We start from the raw sequence: 17,026 nt of genomic DNA on the forward strand, positions 1-17,026 counted from the left end.
GCAGCATTAGAAATTAGAAATGATCAAACCAATGCCCGGATCACGTTGCATTTGAAGGGGATGATGTGAAGATATGCACGCCTGAACACTACTAGCATGCCCACATTTTGCCTGGGGTACCGAGAATACCATCTGCAACTACTAGCCCCATACTCTGGATGCAGGTCCTGTAGCTGGACTGCATGGGCACAAACCATTTTCCTGCTCCACATATGAACACGGCCCACCCGGGCTTTGGACAGTGAAGCAGGGGACCACCCTGCAGGAGAGGTGCAGTCTGGGCAGCTCAGCAGCTTCTCTGGTGCTGGCTACCACTGCCAAGCAAAGTTCTGATGAAGGCAGATGGGGAGGATGGTCCACGCCAGTTGAGGAGGGTGCTGCAGGGATAATGTGGTGCCATCCCGCTCTGCCCTAGAGCAGACCGTGGTGCGGGTGGCTCCCTGCCCCTCCATAGCACGATCTGCCACATTGGGAGCAACAGAGGTGGAGTGGCCCCCTTCCTGGAGCCTGGAGCACTGCTGGTATGGCAGCGGATCCCCTGGCCTGCAAACATTTATTGTCAGATAGAGATCCCATACCAGGCTTGCAGCCACGGTGGTCTGCGAGTGCAAGGATCCACCATGCGGTACCTAAAAAGCAACATGGGGAGCAGGGGCTCGGGACGCTGGCCCTCATCTACCACTGGGGATAACGACATTTCCAACATAAATGTCATAGAGAGACACAGACCACGCTGGATGGAAGGAAGTTAGTGATGCTGACTGAGCCCCGTAGGCTGAACCCTGATTACCACAACATGCTACATCGGCCCCTTGTGTAGGTACCAAATCGCTGAGGCGGACCTGAGACCCAAAGACAAGGCTTGGCTGACACATGGTGGATAATTGGCAGCAGACAGTCCGGAATAGCTGCATGTGCGCCTATTTCGCAAAGACAGCGAGAGCTGCCCTTGGACTGTGTGGTTGCCGCCCCGTCACGGGGAGGCAAGAATTGGAGTGGGACACCAGTCCGCTGAGGTGTGTGAACCAGTAAGGAGCAGTGGAACGGATGGAGCGACACCAAAAGAAACCTAGTGCTGGTGGCTCACCTTGAGTGGGGGCACGTCTCCTGTACCCCATAGAGGTGAGCAGGTCATGTCCACGCCTCAGCTGCTGCAACACAATGCCAGTCCCAAAGGGCGACAGGGAGGCACACGGTCCACCAATACCACACAAGACACCACTGACATGGAAGACATGGATACAGCAGCCCAATTCCAAGCCATATCAGCAGAAATGAATACGCTGAATCAACGGTCTCAGGAAACTAACCTGGCAGTGCAGGAATTGGCAAAAGAATTCAAAGACATTAACAATCACTTAAATGCTCAGGCAGAGAGAACTTTGGTCAACGAGTGTTAAGACGGATTTCTGAACTCTGTCCTGGTGGCGCAGAAGTTCAGAAGGCCAACCTAATTACTTGGAACAGGGTAACCTCTGGACAAGCCAGACCAATCAAGGTAGCGATCGCGGCGGTCAAGACTAGGTCTCAAGAGGGGTGAGGGTGACTGAAAGCCCGCAATGAGCACACAAAGCAAGAGCGCTTACAAACTACTCCAAACAGTTGTTATATCAAAAATATAAACACATTTATTTTAAGGCCTTTAAAACAATGACCGTAGCGAGAAAATCACAATATCACAATATTAAACCAACACATACCATATCAACACAATATATATACAAATACACAGTCGCAAGCGTTTAAAGCACGAAATATGTAGTCCACCTGAAAGGAAAGGAAAACAGGCAGTGCGATAACGCTTTAGACTCAGTTCGCCTTCAGAGGCACCTAACTAGATGGAAGTCCGAGCCCTGCGAAGAGTGGAGCCTTGTGCTCAAAGTACCTGCCACGCCGGTGCCAACGGGCAAAAGGGGAAGCTCTTCGGAGGAAGTCAGGCAGTTCGGGTTAGTGCACAGCAGAAGGAGAACAGGTTCCGCAACTCAAGCGCAGCCTCCACAGCGGGCAGAAGCAGAGCGCGAGTACGGCCAAAAGGGTGCTGTTTTTACACAGCAGGGAAAAGCAATGGGATACTGCAGGAGGGCGACCAGATCCTAGCTAAACTACTCACCGGTCCCCGAAGCAAGCAGACCCAGGCTTCTCCACGTTAGTTTCAGCAGCTGGCAGGTTCAGAAGAGCAGGGAACGCCTCGTAGTCGTGTAGAGCAAAAAGACGTCCCAATCGACGAAACCAGCACAGTTTTGTTGCCGCAGCAGGACAACGGAGCGGCCGTGTGTATTCAAGTCAAATGTACACTCCTCCCTTCAGACTTGGGAACGCCAAGCGTACGAAGCGTGGGAGAGTGACCAGGACTCGAAATACAACACAACCTGGCGGCAGTTACAGAGCAGGACTCCCTTGTAAGCTGGTCAGTCAACTGGATGGCCCAGAGACACTTCCGAAGGCTTACTTGGCAGGAGATGATGAAGTCGCCGGGAATAGCTGTTCCTGCTATTCCAAAGGTCGAAGCACCAATACAGGCCTTCTGGTTCGATCAAAGGAGGAAAGGGTTTCACAGGACGACAGCAGTGCAAAGGAGGATTCCTTCAGCGGGTCACCAGCGATTCCTCGGTCCAGCCTCTTGGTTGCAGGATACTTGGCTCCTGTATTCCTTCGTTCGTGAGAACTCAGGAGATCGACATGGTAGTGGTGTTTCCAGCCCCCTCTTATCCACGGTTCCCTTCGCGCCAAAACGGAGGGGAGCCAATGGGAGATCCGCTCATCAACACACATACCATACGTGGACCAATCACGGACCACGGTGGTCCCAGGCATTCACACCACCCTAGACTCTCTGGCACCCAGGATGTGTATTGGGACCAGACATCCCAGCCCACACCCTGGAGGCACACAAACGACATGTAGAAGCCCGCGAAAGCAACCACGTTTCGCGGGAAAGTACATGCCCAAATAAGGAAGGCCCCGGGTCGCCCGACCTGGGGAAGGTGAAGGGAGCAAGACGGTCAGTGGACAGGACAAAGGAGCCTCGTGGACTGGCCATTTTGGGAGCCAGGCCACCATTTTGGGTTCAGTGCGAAAAACGTGCTCAAAACGCCAAAAGGAGCTCAAAATAAACAAAACGATCGCTGCCACCATTCGAGTCCCTGAATGACTTGCACCGATCAAATACCATCCTAAAAGAGTATCTAGGGCCTGTAGAAGGCTAGAGACCCAAGAGAGCTGTAACTTAGCTTACAGTGCCCTCTTGTGTCATGTTGCACTAAAGCCGCAACACGATAAAAGAAACTACGGGAAACAGCGTTCCCCGGTACTGACTGTCTTAAGGGCATGTCAGTTTCCCCGTAAGAAAGGAGCGAAAGCCCAGAGAAGTGCGGCAGAAGGCTGTACTTCTCTGGCAAAGTCAAGAACAAGGTTAAAAACAATAGCAAAAAGTTTAGGGGTTGCCACATGGAAGGAAAATTACCTACAATTACGAAATCTTTCCTAACAACGAGCAGCAGATCAGTGTGGTTGAGGATAACTAACGGGACAGGGCCCAGGAGTTGGATGCTGCCATCAGGGAGATATAGTGACTGGGCGCAAAATTGCACGATCAAGAAAATCGCTCCCGCCGTAACAATGTTCGCCTGGTCAGCGTACCGGAGGGCATGGAAGGGACTGATCTGGATGGCTATCTTAACTCGATCTGGCAGTCGGAGCTCCATCGAAGCAACCCCAGGGAACTGCTGATTGAACGTGCCCATAGGGCACTGTGAGAAACCAGAAGGTGTCTCACCCACTAGTCTACGGGGATCTGTCATCCAGGTGGCCAGGACACAGCCATCACTATTGGATCCAGTTCCTGGGGGTGGACCAGTGTGGGAGAATCACCTGGATGGGGGGTCTTTGGGGAGTGGAAGTGGGACACTGAAGGGTGAGATGCAGTCTCCCCTTCCTTATAACACCTTTTTCCCATTCTACCAGGTAGGATACCTAAAAACTCAACCCCCCCCCATTTTCGGACACAAACACTTTCTCACGAACAGTTCATTTTGAGCGACAATGAACTAACACCAGAGCCATATACCTAACATATCCCAACACAAGGGTCATGCAGAGTCAGGCAATTACTGATAATTACATACACCTGACTTCCATCACACTTCCCCACACGGATAAAAAGCGGAGCACGAAAGCACACTCTGAGCAAGGCAAAACGCATGAGGAAGCAGAAATTCCCGAGATGGCAGTTTAATCTGAGGAGAAAGGCGGCAAGAGCAGAGAGGACGACAAGGAGAAAGGCCCTTTTGGAGAAAGGACCGCGACTTTCAAGAAGCCTCAAAGAAAAGAAACATAAGACCGTGAATTGTAGCTGAAGAACGGTGTAGTGTGCGTCAAAGGTACACGGGGCCCTCCCGCGTTGATTGCCAAGGCAGGGAGAAGCGATTGCCACTGTGGTACTGTCCTTGACTCAGACAGCAAAGCGACACCAGCGAGTACAGCACAACCGGTGAGTTGGAGAAACTGATAGCAGACCGGAATGTGTTATGCTCAAGGTTGCAAGCAGCAACATTGTATGGAGAAAGAGAACTTGTATATGATTGAACTTTTTGAAACCAAGATAGGTAACAGATACAGAGTGGCCTGGCACCACAGGGGTGCTCACTTGAAGGTCTCTGTTTGGTGTCCCTCTGAGCGTGTAAGAATCATTGAAATGTGAAATCGAAGTGGTCCTGCAGCGGGGTAAGTTGAATCCTGTGCACATTCAAAAGTCTTCGATTGTCTATAAACTCAATTTGGTCTGAGCCCGTCTGAGGGGGACTAATTGTATAAAAGGGGATCTGAGATCGGACCAGGAGGATCCTGGGTGAACAGTAACTCACCCGAGAAGATATTGCTGTGGCAAATGAGAACCCGACTGTGGGATGCCTGCAAATAAAAGTCAGTCCGAACCCGACTGAAAGACGCTAATTGCGAAAGAAGGACCTGAGCCCGGCTGCGGGGGATCCAGAGTGAACAGTGAATCACCCGGCTTGAATATTTGGAAAGGAACTGTGACCTCGTGCCGAAGAAGCACAAGAGTGTGCTGTGCTCGAGTGACCCGCCTTGTCTCATGCTAAAAACGTGGGGAAGGGAGGCCAACGACCTAAACCTCCTGACTTATCATTTTGCAAACCCTTCTTTCTTTTTGTGAACATTATCCCACACTATTTGTAGCTTAGCGGTAAGGATTGGCAATAGTTATTTTTTTTTTTTTTAGTATTGCCCCTTTTTATTTGACTCGACTCCACTAGGACTGTATTATTATTATTTGATGGTCGTAGCTTGCTTCCATCTTAGATTTAAGTTTAGATAGGCATTTTTCACACCCCTGATAAAGTTAAATAAACACCCTTGAACTGTAATCACTTATGTCTGTCTTACTTTGATACCATGCCTTCCTTACAGCACTGATCCCGAAAACCACCTAAAGACACCCGCCACATGTTATAATTATAATTATCACAATCTAGTTTCTAAATTTCCTGCATAAACTGGCTGTTCTTAAAGCCTATCGCCAGCATGGCCCCATCCAGCTGGGATAGCACAAATTCAGCTGTTCAATGTCTTTTCGCTGGAGGTTTCTAGGTGCTGCAGGGAATGTAACCCAATCTTCGAACCCATTGTTACTACCTGAAGTTCCCAGCGCTCTGGTGCTTTCAGGTGGGGGAGAAGTGGCACTCAATTGACTCTACATCCGAGGCCTGGCGTTCCTGGGCTGGAATTACATTTTGGGACCAGATGCTATTCCTGACCTAGACTCGCAGGCCACCTCCTCTAAAGAAGACAACTGGAGCGCAGCAATGCCAATCAGAATTCCAGGTGGCAGAAGAAGGGTAGACGGCCCAGGGGGCTAGTGAGATTGGCAGGGGTTGGCCTGCTGAACAAGGTGCCTGGTTAAGGGGGAGGGCGCTGGAAGTTGAGGCAGCGCCTTGGCTTGAGGGTGGAGTGGTGTAATCTCTATAATGTATGCTGCAATGGCTGCTGATGGGGCGGTTTTGAACATCTATGTTTCCTAGGTGCCATTAATATTGTGCTTTTTGTTTCGAGCTGGGGGAAAACTGTGTTAGTAATCTTGGATCTTTTCATTCCTGAATGATTCGGCTCATCGTGCCCCTCCATTGTTATGTTTGAGTGCAACTGTTTAGTCGCTGTGAATGATCACAATTGTTTGCGAATCATGGACTTGTGGAGTCATGCCCATTGGTACCGCATTGGCTGTTTATTCTTTTCATTGGGCTCCCCACTTGGGGGCTCAATATTTGATTGTTTTTTCCTATGCTATATTATTATGCTGAGGGGGCTGAAGGGAGGTTGCAGGCTGGCTCTTTGGGGGATACGTGGGGGGATGGGGATATCTTTGGAATCTGATAAGGGGCCTACACTATCCTGGGTGGGGTGGGAGGGTCTGGGGGCACCTCTGCGTTACGGATCTCTGACATGACTAAGGGTTGGCTTATCTCGCTGAACATTCAGGATTTGGGAGACCCGATTAAGCACCAGAAAATGTTACATCTGTTGCTGGATGAGCGGGGACATAGTCTTCCTTCAGAAAACCCACCTAGATGTGACTGAGTAAGGGAAGCTGGCGCAGGGGTGGGACAGGCATTTCATGTTCCCTTTTCACACAAGTGATGGGTGTCTATTCTCCTTCATAAAAGGCTGCCCTTTACCCAGATATTGTTGATGCTTTTATTAGCTCCCTCGGCGGGATGTATGGTTTTTGCTCAACTACCCTTAGGAGTGTGATTTGTGCAGTGTATTCCCTGTGTGGTTCCCTTCCATTGAGACCTTAAGGTGGTATTTCATTTAAAGTCGTCTGTCCGAGTACTCCATCCACCCCCCCCCCACTGATCATTCAGTTGCCCCCTTTATTTCTCCTCCTAATCTTTGGGGGTCTTGGCTGTATTCTTGTTGGTCTTCCTCCTTCCATAGATGAAACTTCTGCTCTAGGTGTTGCTTGGACATCACTGTCACAGTGATTTTACTGTGCTTGCTCTGCACCCCATTTTCGATCTCCCACTGTCTGATCCTTCCGTCCTGCTGGTGATGCTCAAGTTGTACATTGGTCTGTCAGGTGTACTTCCTTTTTTAGGTCTTCAACTGCCCTCCTATTAGTAGTTGACCTTGTGCCATAGCCTACAACACCGTTCATCTCTTTGAGGCGGGCGGTGTGCTCCGGTCACTTCTCACATCCTTGCTGGAACTTTACGTGCCACTGATGGTCTTCACGACTGTTCGCGTGCACCTTGACCTTCAATGATCCATGCTCATTTATTCATGTGCCACATTTATTCCTTATGTTCTCCTGTGCCTTTCTCCTGTTTCGCCTCCTGGTCCTTTGCACCTTCAGCTTTTTTCTTGGCAACCGCCAAACATTTCTTTTTTATTTTGGTGAAGAGCGGTATGTCATGTTTCTTCATGACGGGCAACTGGTTGTCACCCGTTGGCTCTTTTGTTGCTGCAGTATGGTCAACTTTTTGTTGTTGTTGTTGTACCCACCCCTCTCTGGTGCCAATCAATCAGTGTGTGCATCTATCCCCTGTTTATTTCCCTTTCAGGAGTGGAGGTCTCCTCAATGGGTACCATCTCCCTCCCATCAAAGTGGAACACCCCTCTCATGGATTCATACTCATCCTTCTGGGCACTCCCATTGCAAACTTTGTATTATTTATTCTTTCTCAAGGCCAGTATCTCTTTTTCCATCTTATCAGTTCTTGGGTTGGCCATTTTGCGCGTGGGAGGATGGCGTGTCAGATTTCTTCTTGTCAAGTGTGAATGTGGGGGGTAAGGGGATGTTTCAGCCCCTGCAGGGGGCGCTCGAGGGACGTCCCACATAGCGTGGGTGCCCCTCTGGCAGCCTCCCTCCCGGCTATGGAGGTCCCTACCCCTTCCGCTCCATCAAGAGTGGGGGCGGGCATCCCCAGGGCGGGCATTTCCGGCCAGAACTGGGGACGGCCTACAAATACGGAGGACTGCAAGAACTGCCTCTTTGCAGTCCTCCTCTGTCGAATTACCCACCAACTCGCACCCAATGGTAGGTTAGGGAGCACAGTTGGGTTGAACTAGGGTGTGAGGATTTAGGTAGGTAAAGACTGGGAGGTTGGAATTAGGTTGCACTGAGGTGCAAGGTGTAAGTGGCAGTGTTGTAAAGAGTTTCAAGGGTTGGCTTTCTATGTTGGGTATTAATTGATCAATTTTTAACCAGAGAGCGAGGTGTCAATGGGGGTAAAGGAAAATGGTTTCAAATGATTGCTTACTTCAATTTGTATTAATTTACATTTTCAGAGTGGATCGAGGTGTAAGTAAGTTCAGAGGAAAGTGGGTTAAATTGTTTGCTCCATGCTGTACAAATTTCAATTCTTCAGTAGAGTGTAGGGTGTGAATAGGTAAAAGTGTTTAAAGTTTGGTGGACTTCGATTTGTATTCAATTTTCGTTTTCAGTGGACATCGAGGGGTAAGCAGGTTCAAAGGGCAGTGTTTTAAGGTTCTTGTTTCACTGTCTACAGTTGTTCCAATTCTTAGCATAGAGCGGCGTGCGTCGTGGAAGAGGTTTAAAAATGCTTGCATGCTTCAATTTATATTAATTTTTACATTTTCAGCGGAGATCGAGGTGTAAGTGGGTGAAGGGAATTGTGTGAAATTCCTAGCTTTATTTTGTACTAATTGTTCCTTTTTTGTCACAGGCGGAGTTAGGGGCAGTCCTAGCCGGGGAGGATGCCGCGTCTTGAAACGTGGGCAGTTTCCCGATGGCCGTACTCGAGCCAAAGTCAGCTGACGGGCATTGGATCCCTATGGACACTGGAGACTCCTCACCTTCATGTGCAGTGGCCCGAGGGAGAAGCACTCTGTGCACCAATCTGGCGCAAATGTCCGGTGCCTTGCGACATGTTGGAGGTGGCAAGGGGACACCGGAACAGTCAGAAGTGTTGCCCTACTTTTTGGGGGCTAGGCGTTTTTGGTATAGATGGTCATGAACCAGGGTGCTTTAGGGCTGGGACTGCCCCCTTTGTGTTGTATGCTCCAATAAACTGTGATCTGGGTTTCCAAAAAATGTAAACTGTCGTCAGACTATTATTCACTGACTGCTCAGGTTTTGGTTTCCCCTAGGTATGTCATCCTCACATGACGGGGGGCACCAATGGGGGCTGGCACCGCTAGGTGTTCGTGATCTTCAAAGTCAATGAGCTGGAGAAGCTCCTTTGATTGTGGAATACAGTGCACGCGGGCGGGTAAGGCGTACTTGCCTTCTTGTGCTGCAGTTGATGGTGGACCTTCTCTGTTGTGGATGGCGGGAGTACTGTGAAACATTTTCTAGTTGGAGGGTGTGGCAGCTTTCCAATATTTCATTGTGGCGAATTCCCTTTTGCGGCTAGCCCTTGTAGTAGGCAGAGTGGTGGATTGCCAGTTGATGGATTGGCGGCAGAGGGCCGCTAGCACTAGAACTGGGCCCAATAGGGGCAGAGTGCAGCGGAGAGCATTTACTTATGGGGCTGGTATTGGCACATGTTTTAAGGAGGGCGGATTGCCCTTTTTTATGGATGGACGTGCTGCCGTGCACTTTGTTTACTTTGGATCTTCATCGCTCGCAGGGTGGTGGACTGCCTACTTTTCTTGGTGTGGCAGACTGCACTCTTATCTTCTTTTGTGGCGGACTGCCGTCATCTGCCGGTGCAAGAAACTGCTGTCTTCATCCAGTGCAGCGGACTGCCGGTGTGGCGGACAGTTACAGTGCGGCAGACTGCCGTCTTCCTTGGTGTGGTGGATTTCCATCTTCTTTGGTGCGCCAGACTGCTGTCTTCTTCGGTACGGCGGCCTGCAGTTTTCTTCTTTTACTTTGGTTTGGACACCAGGAATCGGCACAGGCCAATTTGACCAATTTTCTTGTTTTCTTTTCTTTCGTACCTTAGGACGCCGGGGCGGATTGCCGTCTTATTTTCTTTTCTTTCAGGTGGACTTGCCTTTTAGTTATATATTGATTTCTGTAGTATTTATTTCATTGGCACTGCAGGATCATTTCTCCTCATTGCCAGTTGTTTCGTCCCAGGGTGCATGGTTTGTGGACTGGAGTTTATGGAGAGAGCAGACGCTCTGGTGCTGGGAAACAATTAAACTTGCAATCAAGAGACAGAGCCACTTGTCGGAAGAACCTCTCTTTATTCCCTATAAATAGTAATGTCGCAGGCTCCAGTAGCCGGCCTTCTTCCTCCATCCTTTTCCTGTGCGGTTCCCTTCCGTACAGTCCATAAGGTGGTATTTTGTTTAAGGTCGTCTATTCAGGTACCCCAAAATACAACAACGAGCCCAAAGATTAGCGGTCTCTGGGTCGCAATTATTCATGACAACAAGATGGCGGAATGGAAAGGTAAAAGTAAAGATGTTATTGGGTTAGAAAACGTGTTGTTCGCCAGAAACAGATTGACAGATTGGAGGAAAATGTGGTAACCTTTGGGGCACTTTAACATCCTATTTGTTGGAAATAAGGGAGGATTATGAATTGACCTTAGCTTTGTAAAAAGGGCTGGGATGATAAACTGGTTTGTGTTTTATGAGTTCATTTTGCCAATATATCTGGAGGTATGTGGGCAATAATGAAAAAAATGTTATGTCTAGGTTTGAGACTAAAATAGGTTTGTACCCTGCAAACACCTTAAATGTAATTAAAAGTAGATGGAAACAAACAGCGGTGCTGTGCACCATGTCTCTCTTGGTAGAACAGATGTGGCAGAATACATGCTGCTGATGCTGTCTGGAACAGAGCCACTGTCCCATGCTCTGGAGCCAGCATTGTGACCCACTGTCTCGGCATGTATGCATGTAAGTACAGGTATGTGTATGTTGCAAACCCAGCAGGCAGGCAATGTAGCGCTGTACTGGTCAGGGGCACAAATACATTCAAGAGGGAGGAAAGAGGGCAAAACATGTAGGTGGGCATGGCTATAAATCAAAACATCAGATATCAGTAGCAGGTTCAGGTTCAGGCAGGGGGCAATGCATGGTTTGACAGTCAGTAAGAATTCTTTGCTTGTGTTGGAATTTACCATCGAAAGTAAAATCAATCGAAATATAACCAACAAAAGATGTTTAATTGAATTGCCATACATAAAGTGAAAAGTGTTTATGCATCGAAACACATGCATCGAACAGGGTTTCGTTATATAAACACTTTACATTTTTTGCATGACAATTCGATGAAACATGCATACCGCTTTCACGTTACAGGGAGTTGTCCAGTTCTGAAAACTATAACTTAACACTGAGCAGCTCCCTGTAACTGGTGGTATTTATTGTTTATTGGGGGGTCCCCCCAACCCCCACCCCCGAGCCCAGTGGTTCCCCCACAGACCTCCTCCCAACCCCCTTTTTCAAAGATTAAGCCCTGTCCAGTGCTGAAATCTATAAAGTATTTCAGCACTGGACAGCTCCCTCTAACTTGTGGTGTTTATTGGGGAGTGCCCCCCCAAACCCAGGGGACCCCACCCTCAACACCCCCCCCAACCCCACCCCATTTTCCAAATGTAACCCTTTCCTCAACACAACAACCCAATTTCCAACACATCCATACATCTACTTTAAGAGTATGTTTGTGTTGGAATTTATTTCCATCGAAATCCATCGAATTTCATTCAATTAATATGATTTTCGATGGAAAAGCATTTCAATGAATGAAAATCAATGGATAATGATTTGATGGAAATAAATTCGATGGAAAGATTCTATACCATTTCAGAGTGGCAAGGTCTTCCTGCCATTGGCATTTGCGCCAGATCTTTTTTTTGTCGGCATACAGGGCCTTTTCTGCTGGAACATTCTTGCATTTACCATTATGCAGAGGGTTTCAGGCGGTTTATTCATGATTTCATAGGTGTGGGCGAAGTAACATAGTGTGTCGGGATGTTAATACGTCTTGGCTTTTTTCCGGGGGTGGGATGAGCACATCAAATAAAAGAGGTTCTTTTCTCGTGTGCTCATCGCAAATGTTTGAAATACCCGTGTGGGGACTTAGATGGTTCAGTCGGCCATGGTGGTTAGATGGTGTGCAGTGAAGCTGGATGGCCAAAGCGGCATTGTCTGTCAAATAAAAGTGCAAGGCCAAAAGGCATTCAGCTTCTGAAGTTACAGCGGCTACTAATTTGAGTTTGTGACCGTTGATGTAAGTGGTTTGATGTTTAAGGAGTTGCAGATTCTGGTTAATTTTAGGTTAATGTCTCAGTGAAAATTGTTGCTGGGGTAGTGGATGAATGATGTCCTCTTGACAGTTGGTGAGGTAAACCTATTAGACGTTCTAGTGTTTTTCAATAACATTATGTTCTGAAGGAGCAGGAGCAGCAGTTACTGATGGTGAGCAAGGCCTCAGGAAATTCTAGAAAAGTGGCAGTTCTGTCATGCCAGTGTCAGGGGCATTAATCACCCTGTCTCTGAGAGTGAAGTAGTTTCAACACAGGCAGAAATCCCCAGAACCTGGCCTACCCGAAAGCAGCTACATAGAGTTGTGGGGTTCTACACTCAACAACACTTTGTTCCTGGCTTTCCCATGAACAGTTGCCTCCTTAGAGGAATACCAAATGGATACTGGCCATCCATAAAATACACAGAGTTATGCTTCAAGAGGCCAACCCCACCTCTGGTATCCAGTCAAGTGCAAAAAAGCGTTCTGAACCCTGAGAGACAAGCATTCCATGGAACCAAGTCTGTCATTCAAAAACCCCAGTAAGCCCAACTTTCTTCACACAGTTACCATCCTTGAGGAGCCAGGGTCAAGGTTGTACCAAGAAGATGGCAAATATGTAAGAACTACAGACTACGCCAGCCATAGTCTGTCCAACCTAAAAATATACAATACAATCCACAAACTAAAAGACTTGACTTGAATTGGGCCATAAGAATGAATCTTCACCACTATCTATATGGCACCAATTCCACTGGGATGTGCAAGAACAACCCCTCACTTATGTTCTGAAATCTGACAAGGTAGACATGATGGGTCACCTGAGGCAGTCCACCATTTTAGTCAATATAAATGCTGAAAAATTGGGTAAGTTGTAACTTCAGTCAGCTGTGTCCACCCGTAAACCTGCACCATTCACAGAAATTGTGACAATTTAATAATCCCAGAAGGTAGGCAGACAAAGTGTTAACAAAACTGCATGAGATCATTGGGCATCAGGTTCTGACAAACTAGTCCAAAGAGCATGCTTTTGACAATCACTAGCCTCGGATGTCAAGAGACACTGTGCAATTCTGTACACTACATTGATAGGACAACCTACGCCAATCTGCAGCTAAAATGGGCCATTTACAGGGCAGTAGTCTAATGTGCTTGGTCTGTAAGGACTTCCTGTCACTAGCATCCAACAGTAAAGGGACTGCCAATATCCTAGACATCAAAGACAATTTCACCAGATATGCTCAATCATATCTCTTTAAAGATCCGAATGCCTCTGTAGGAACATTTCTAAATGTATTATCGCTGGTCAATAAAACTGAATTTGAATCAGAGCAGAGACATTGGAAGTAAATAAGTCAAATAAAAGCCTAACTAACCTAATTTGGGTGAAAATTAAATAGCCACCTCATACCATCTCGGTATGAATGTACAAACTGAAAGTTTCAACTAGAACTCTGTTGGATATGTTCAGTATCTTTAAACTACTACATAATACAAAGTGGACACAAGATGTGTCAACCATGGTTTAAGCATGCAACTGTACCAGTAATGACTTCCCTAGGTTTGTTCCCTGTCAGAGGTTTGAGAAAATCACCAGCCTTCCGGATTACAATCACTTTGGTGTAACCTTAGTTATTGGTCAGTCTGTGACACACTAACGTTAGATAAAAGATCGAAAGAAACAGATGGAAATAGCACAAGAGAACACCTTTATGTTCTTTTCAGGTATGTACAGTTTTACTTTTCCCACTATAAACGTAGCATTAAAGGTACCAAGATGCAAAGGGTAAAAAACAGGGCTGAATGAGCATCTCCGGAATGACATGGGGCGGGTTGGCATCTATGTGAAGAGAATGGTGCTTAGGATACAGCATATAGGCAGCGTTCCACCATGGTGAGATGTGGCCTTGGTGTGCCACAGAGGAAAGGAAGACGAGTTCAAGAAAGGACATCAGATGACGTGCATTATTGAACCACAGGAAGTAGATCCCTCTCCTGTGCTAGGCTACGAGCCTTGGACCATCCCCAGTTCTAGGATCAGTTGGGCAGCTACCCCGACTTAGAGGCTATATAGGGTCTAGGATAAGAGCTGGGTATAGAGGATGGCCTAGATTAGGGGCAACGTACCGATCACTGGGCTGAGTGAGACTCCCTAGTCAACCCTAAAGTCAGGACCTGTCCACTTATGAGTAAATGTTGGCGTGTGGTGCCAGAGGTGGGAGCACATGTCATCCTCATTTTGACACCCCTTTTGATGGGGTCCTGCATGGATGGGAATGGTTCAGTAAAGGTTGAGCTGCAGGGCTCCGCAGATTACGGTTCCAGAGAGGCTTGGTACTTGTTGCCTGCAGCCCACACATATTTTAAATTCTCACCTATAAATAAATGTCTTGTTGGTACTCGTTTTACAAATGGACAAATATGATCTGTGTTTTCTTACTCATCCTGTGGCACACTACCACACCACCATGCCCCATAAAAACCTGCATCTCTCATTTGCACAAATGCTTACCTTGACGCCTGGAAAATGGAAGGCTTGCAAGCTCTTTTTCAATTTAAAGGTAACTGCGGCCCAAGCCTACGTGTGGCACTCTGAAGTACTCTTTGAAGGGCTACACACGTGTAGAGTGTGATCAATGATGTGTATACTGGCACAGAAATGTATTGCCTTTGCTGTGTGGGCTCCTGGTGCCTGCACTGGTTAATGGCACGTGTTGAAGTTCCTTTGTTACTTTGACTGAAGCTCCTTAGGCCACACATTCCAAATAAACATTGTATTGTGACTCATTGGGGCATCCTTCAATGTTGCCTACCAATGAAAGCCCTGGAGCCACTGTATTTGCTAGAATTGGGATGAGGTAGAGGGCCATGAGAATGAATGCGGCAAGTCCTAAAGTCTACAAGTTTCAACACACACACACGTGTTAGACTCCCTTTCAATCCCGCTTCCTGCAATCCCATTCTTGTCCCTTACCCTTCTGCCCTTTCCCCTTCTGAAGCTCACCCACTCCCACAGGGGGCCACACTGTCTAGTTGTACCTCGGTGCAGGAGAAGTTGTCCTGTTCCAATTGACTGTTGAACTTTTTGGGGGGCATTGCCGTAGACACATCCTCTTCCTGCCTGTAAGACAAACCATAGCAGACACGGACATGAGAAACAGCACATATGGCAATAAGAACAGCACTGCAAAATCCCACCATGGTTGTCCTCTGAACCTCATCCTGCACCCGCTTAGTTTCCTCCAAAGAAGTAGGGGCCCCACGCAATTAGTACGCCCATCCCATAGTGCAATTGGCTTTCTTTTACTGATGATTCATATCCAGTCCCAAATAAAATGTGTTCCGTTGGTGTTAACCAAACATTACAACAAGAATGAATTAGTTTGCAAAATGAAAGCCCAGAACTGGGCATGTACTTCCCAGTAATAGTGGGTCGCTATATACACGACAGCAGCTTGTCACCCACTCAGTATCTTGAACTTATATGTGAGGTTACAAGATTGGGGAAGAGGTTCCGAAGGTTGAATGCCCAAGTCATGGCTCATCTGCATGGCACAGTGCAATCTTGGGACAAGCCACACAGCGGCCATTGTGCCTTGCATCCAGGGTTCCATTGTGATCAAATGCATGTGCAACCCACAAACACTTCCACTCCTTCTTTCCCCTCCATCCTCGAACCTTGTGGCTTCATGTCTCAGTCTTCCCTCGGCATGCTCTAGACCTCCCTAACGCAGTCTCACCTCTTATTCTGTACATGTATGTGCACCATTTAGCTGTGCCGTCCATCATGAGCGAGATGCCCTGCTCACTTTAGCACTGCAGGGGCCGAGAGAAAGGGGATGGTCACTGTCCCATCCCACACTCAGCCCACATACTCTTTTGTTCTGACTCTCTCTTTACTTTCGGTGCCCTTGTCCTCATAATTGTCGGCTGTGAAGCTGGTAAAAGTGGTTAGTGGAGTGACAGGAAGGCAAGTACAGAGGTTGAGAGAGACACACGCAGGGAAAAGGTTGGTAGGCTGGCAAGAGGCTGGTAGAGTGGACAAGAGGCTGGTCAAGTGGTGGTAAATTGCTAAGGTGGGCAAAAGGCTGGTACAGTGGACAAGAGGTTGGTAGGTCCGGCGAGAGGTTGCTAGGGTGGGTGAAAGGCTAGGAGCATGAAGGGTATGATGCTGTGAGGATGTGTGGTAGGGACGCTGTAATCCTGGTAGGGAGATTTGGATTTTAAAGTGGTTGGGAGACATAACGGGTGAGAGTCAAGAAGAACAGATGAGAGACTAGAAAGATGGGTGATGGCATTTACAGTTAGGGTGGATAGAATGGTGGGGAAGAGGCGGATACGGATGGTGAGAGAATGGTAGTTTGGATTAGTGACCAGTAGGGTTGATGATAGGCTGGCATTTTGGGTGAAGGTGGAAAAATGGGCAGCAGACTGGTAAGATGATAAGAGGCTGGTGGGATTAGCAAGAGACTGGTTTATTGTGCAAGACTGAAGTAGGGTCATGAAGCCAAGTGGACTCCGTAGAGATCACGATTAATTGATCTAGCTCAAAGGGTTTTAATCGGGCTATGTAGAACAAGTTGGGAAGTGCAGATGTATGGCTAAGAGAGGTAGGCCAAAAATAGTCTTCTTGCTGCCTATAAGAGTTTCATAAAAGTCTATCTGGGTCCCTCCCTGGTGTCACTCCCACTCTTCACTATAATCTGCTCGACGGGACGACGTCCTGGTCCCGCGGTGATCCTCTCCCTGTGGCCCCAGGTTGGGAAGCATCTCTCAGCCAAAACAAACACTCTTGGTGGAGGTTCAGGCTTTTCTGCAGTAAGGTTCACAGCATTCCTT

General features: G+C 47.8%; 1 protein-coding gene across 1 annotated transcript in view; it reads right to left on the reverse strand.

Moving 5' to 3' along the window:
- The window catches only part of LOC138581060 (trichohyalin-like), a 337,402-nt gene that overhangs the window by 308,536 nt on the left and 11,840 nt on the right, over positions 1 to 17,026 (reverse strand). Inside the window, exon 3 of the mRNA XM_069652102.1 lies at positions 15,227 to 15,308. Coding sequence (XP_069508203.1) covers positions 15,227 to 15,308 — 82 coding nt within the window. The remainder of the gene's footprint in view (positions 1 to 15,226; positions 15,309 to 17,026) is intronic.

This window comes from Ambystoma mexicanum, chromosome 3p, assembly GCF_040938575.1.
Source record: "Ambystoma mexicanum isolate Mex_15411 chromosome 3p, UKY_AmexF1_1, whole genome shotgun sequence".
In the NCBI taxonomy this organism is placed as follows: Eukaryota; Metazoa; Chordata; class Amphibia; order Caudata; family Ambystomatidae; genus Ambystoma; species Ambystoma mexicanum.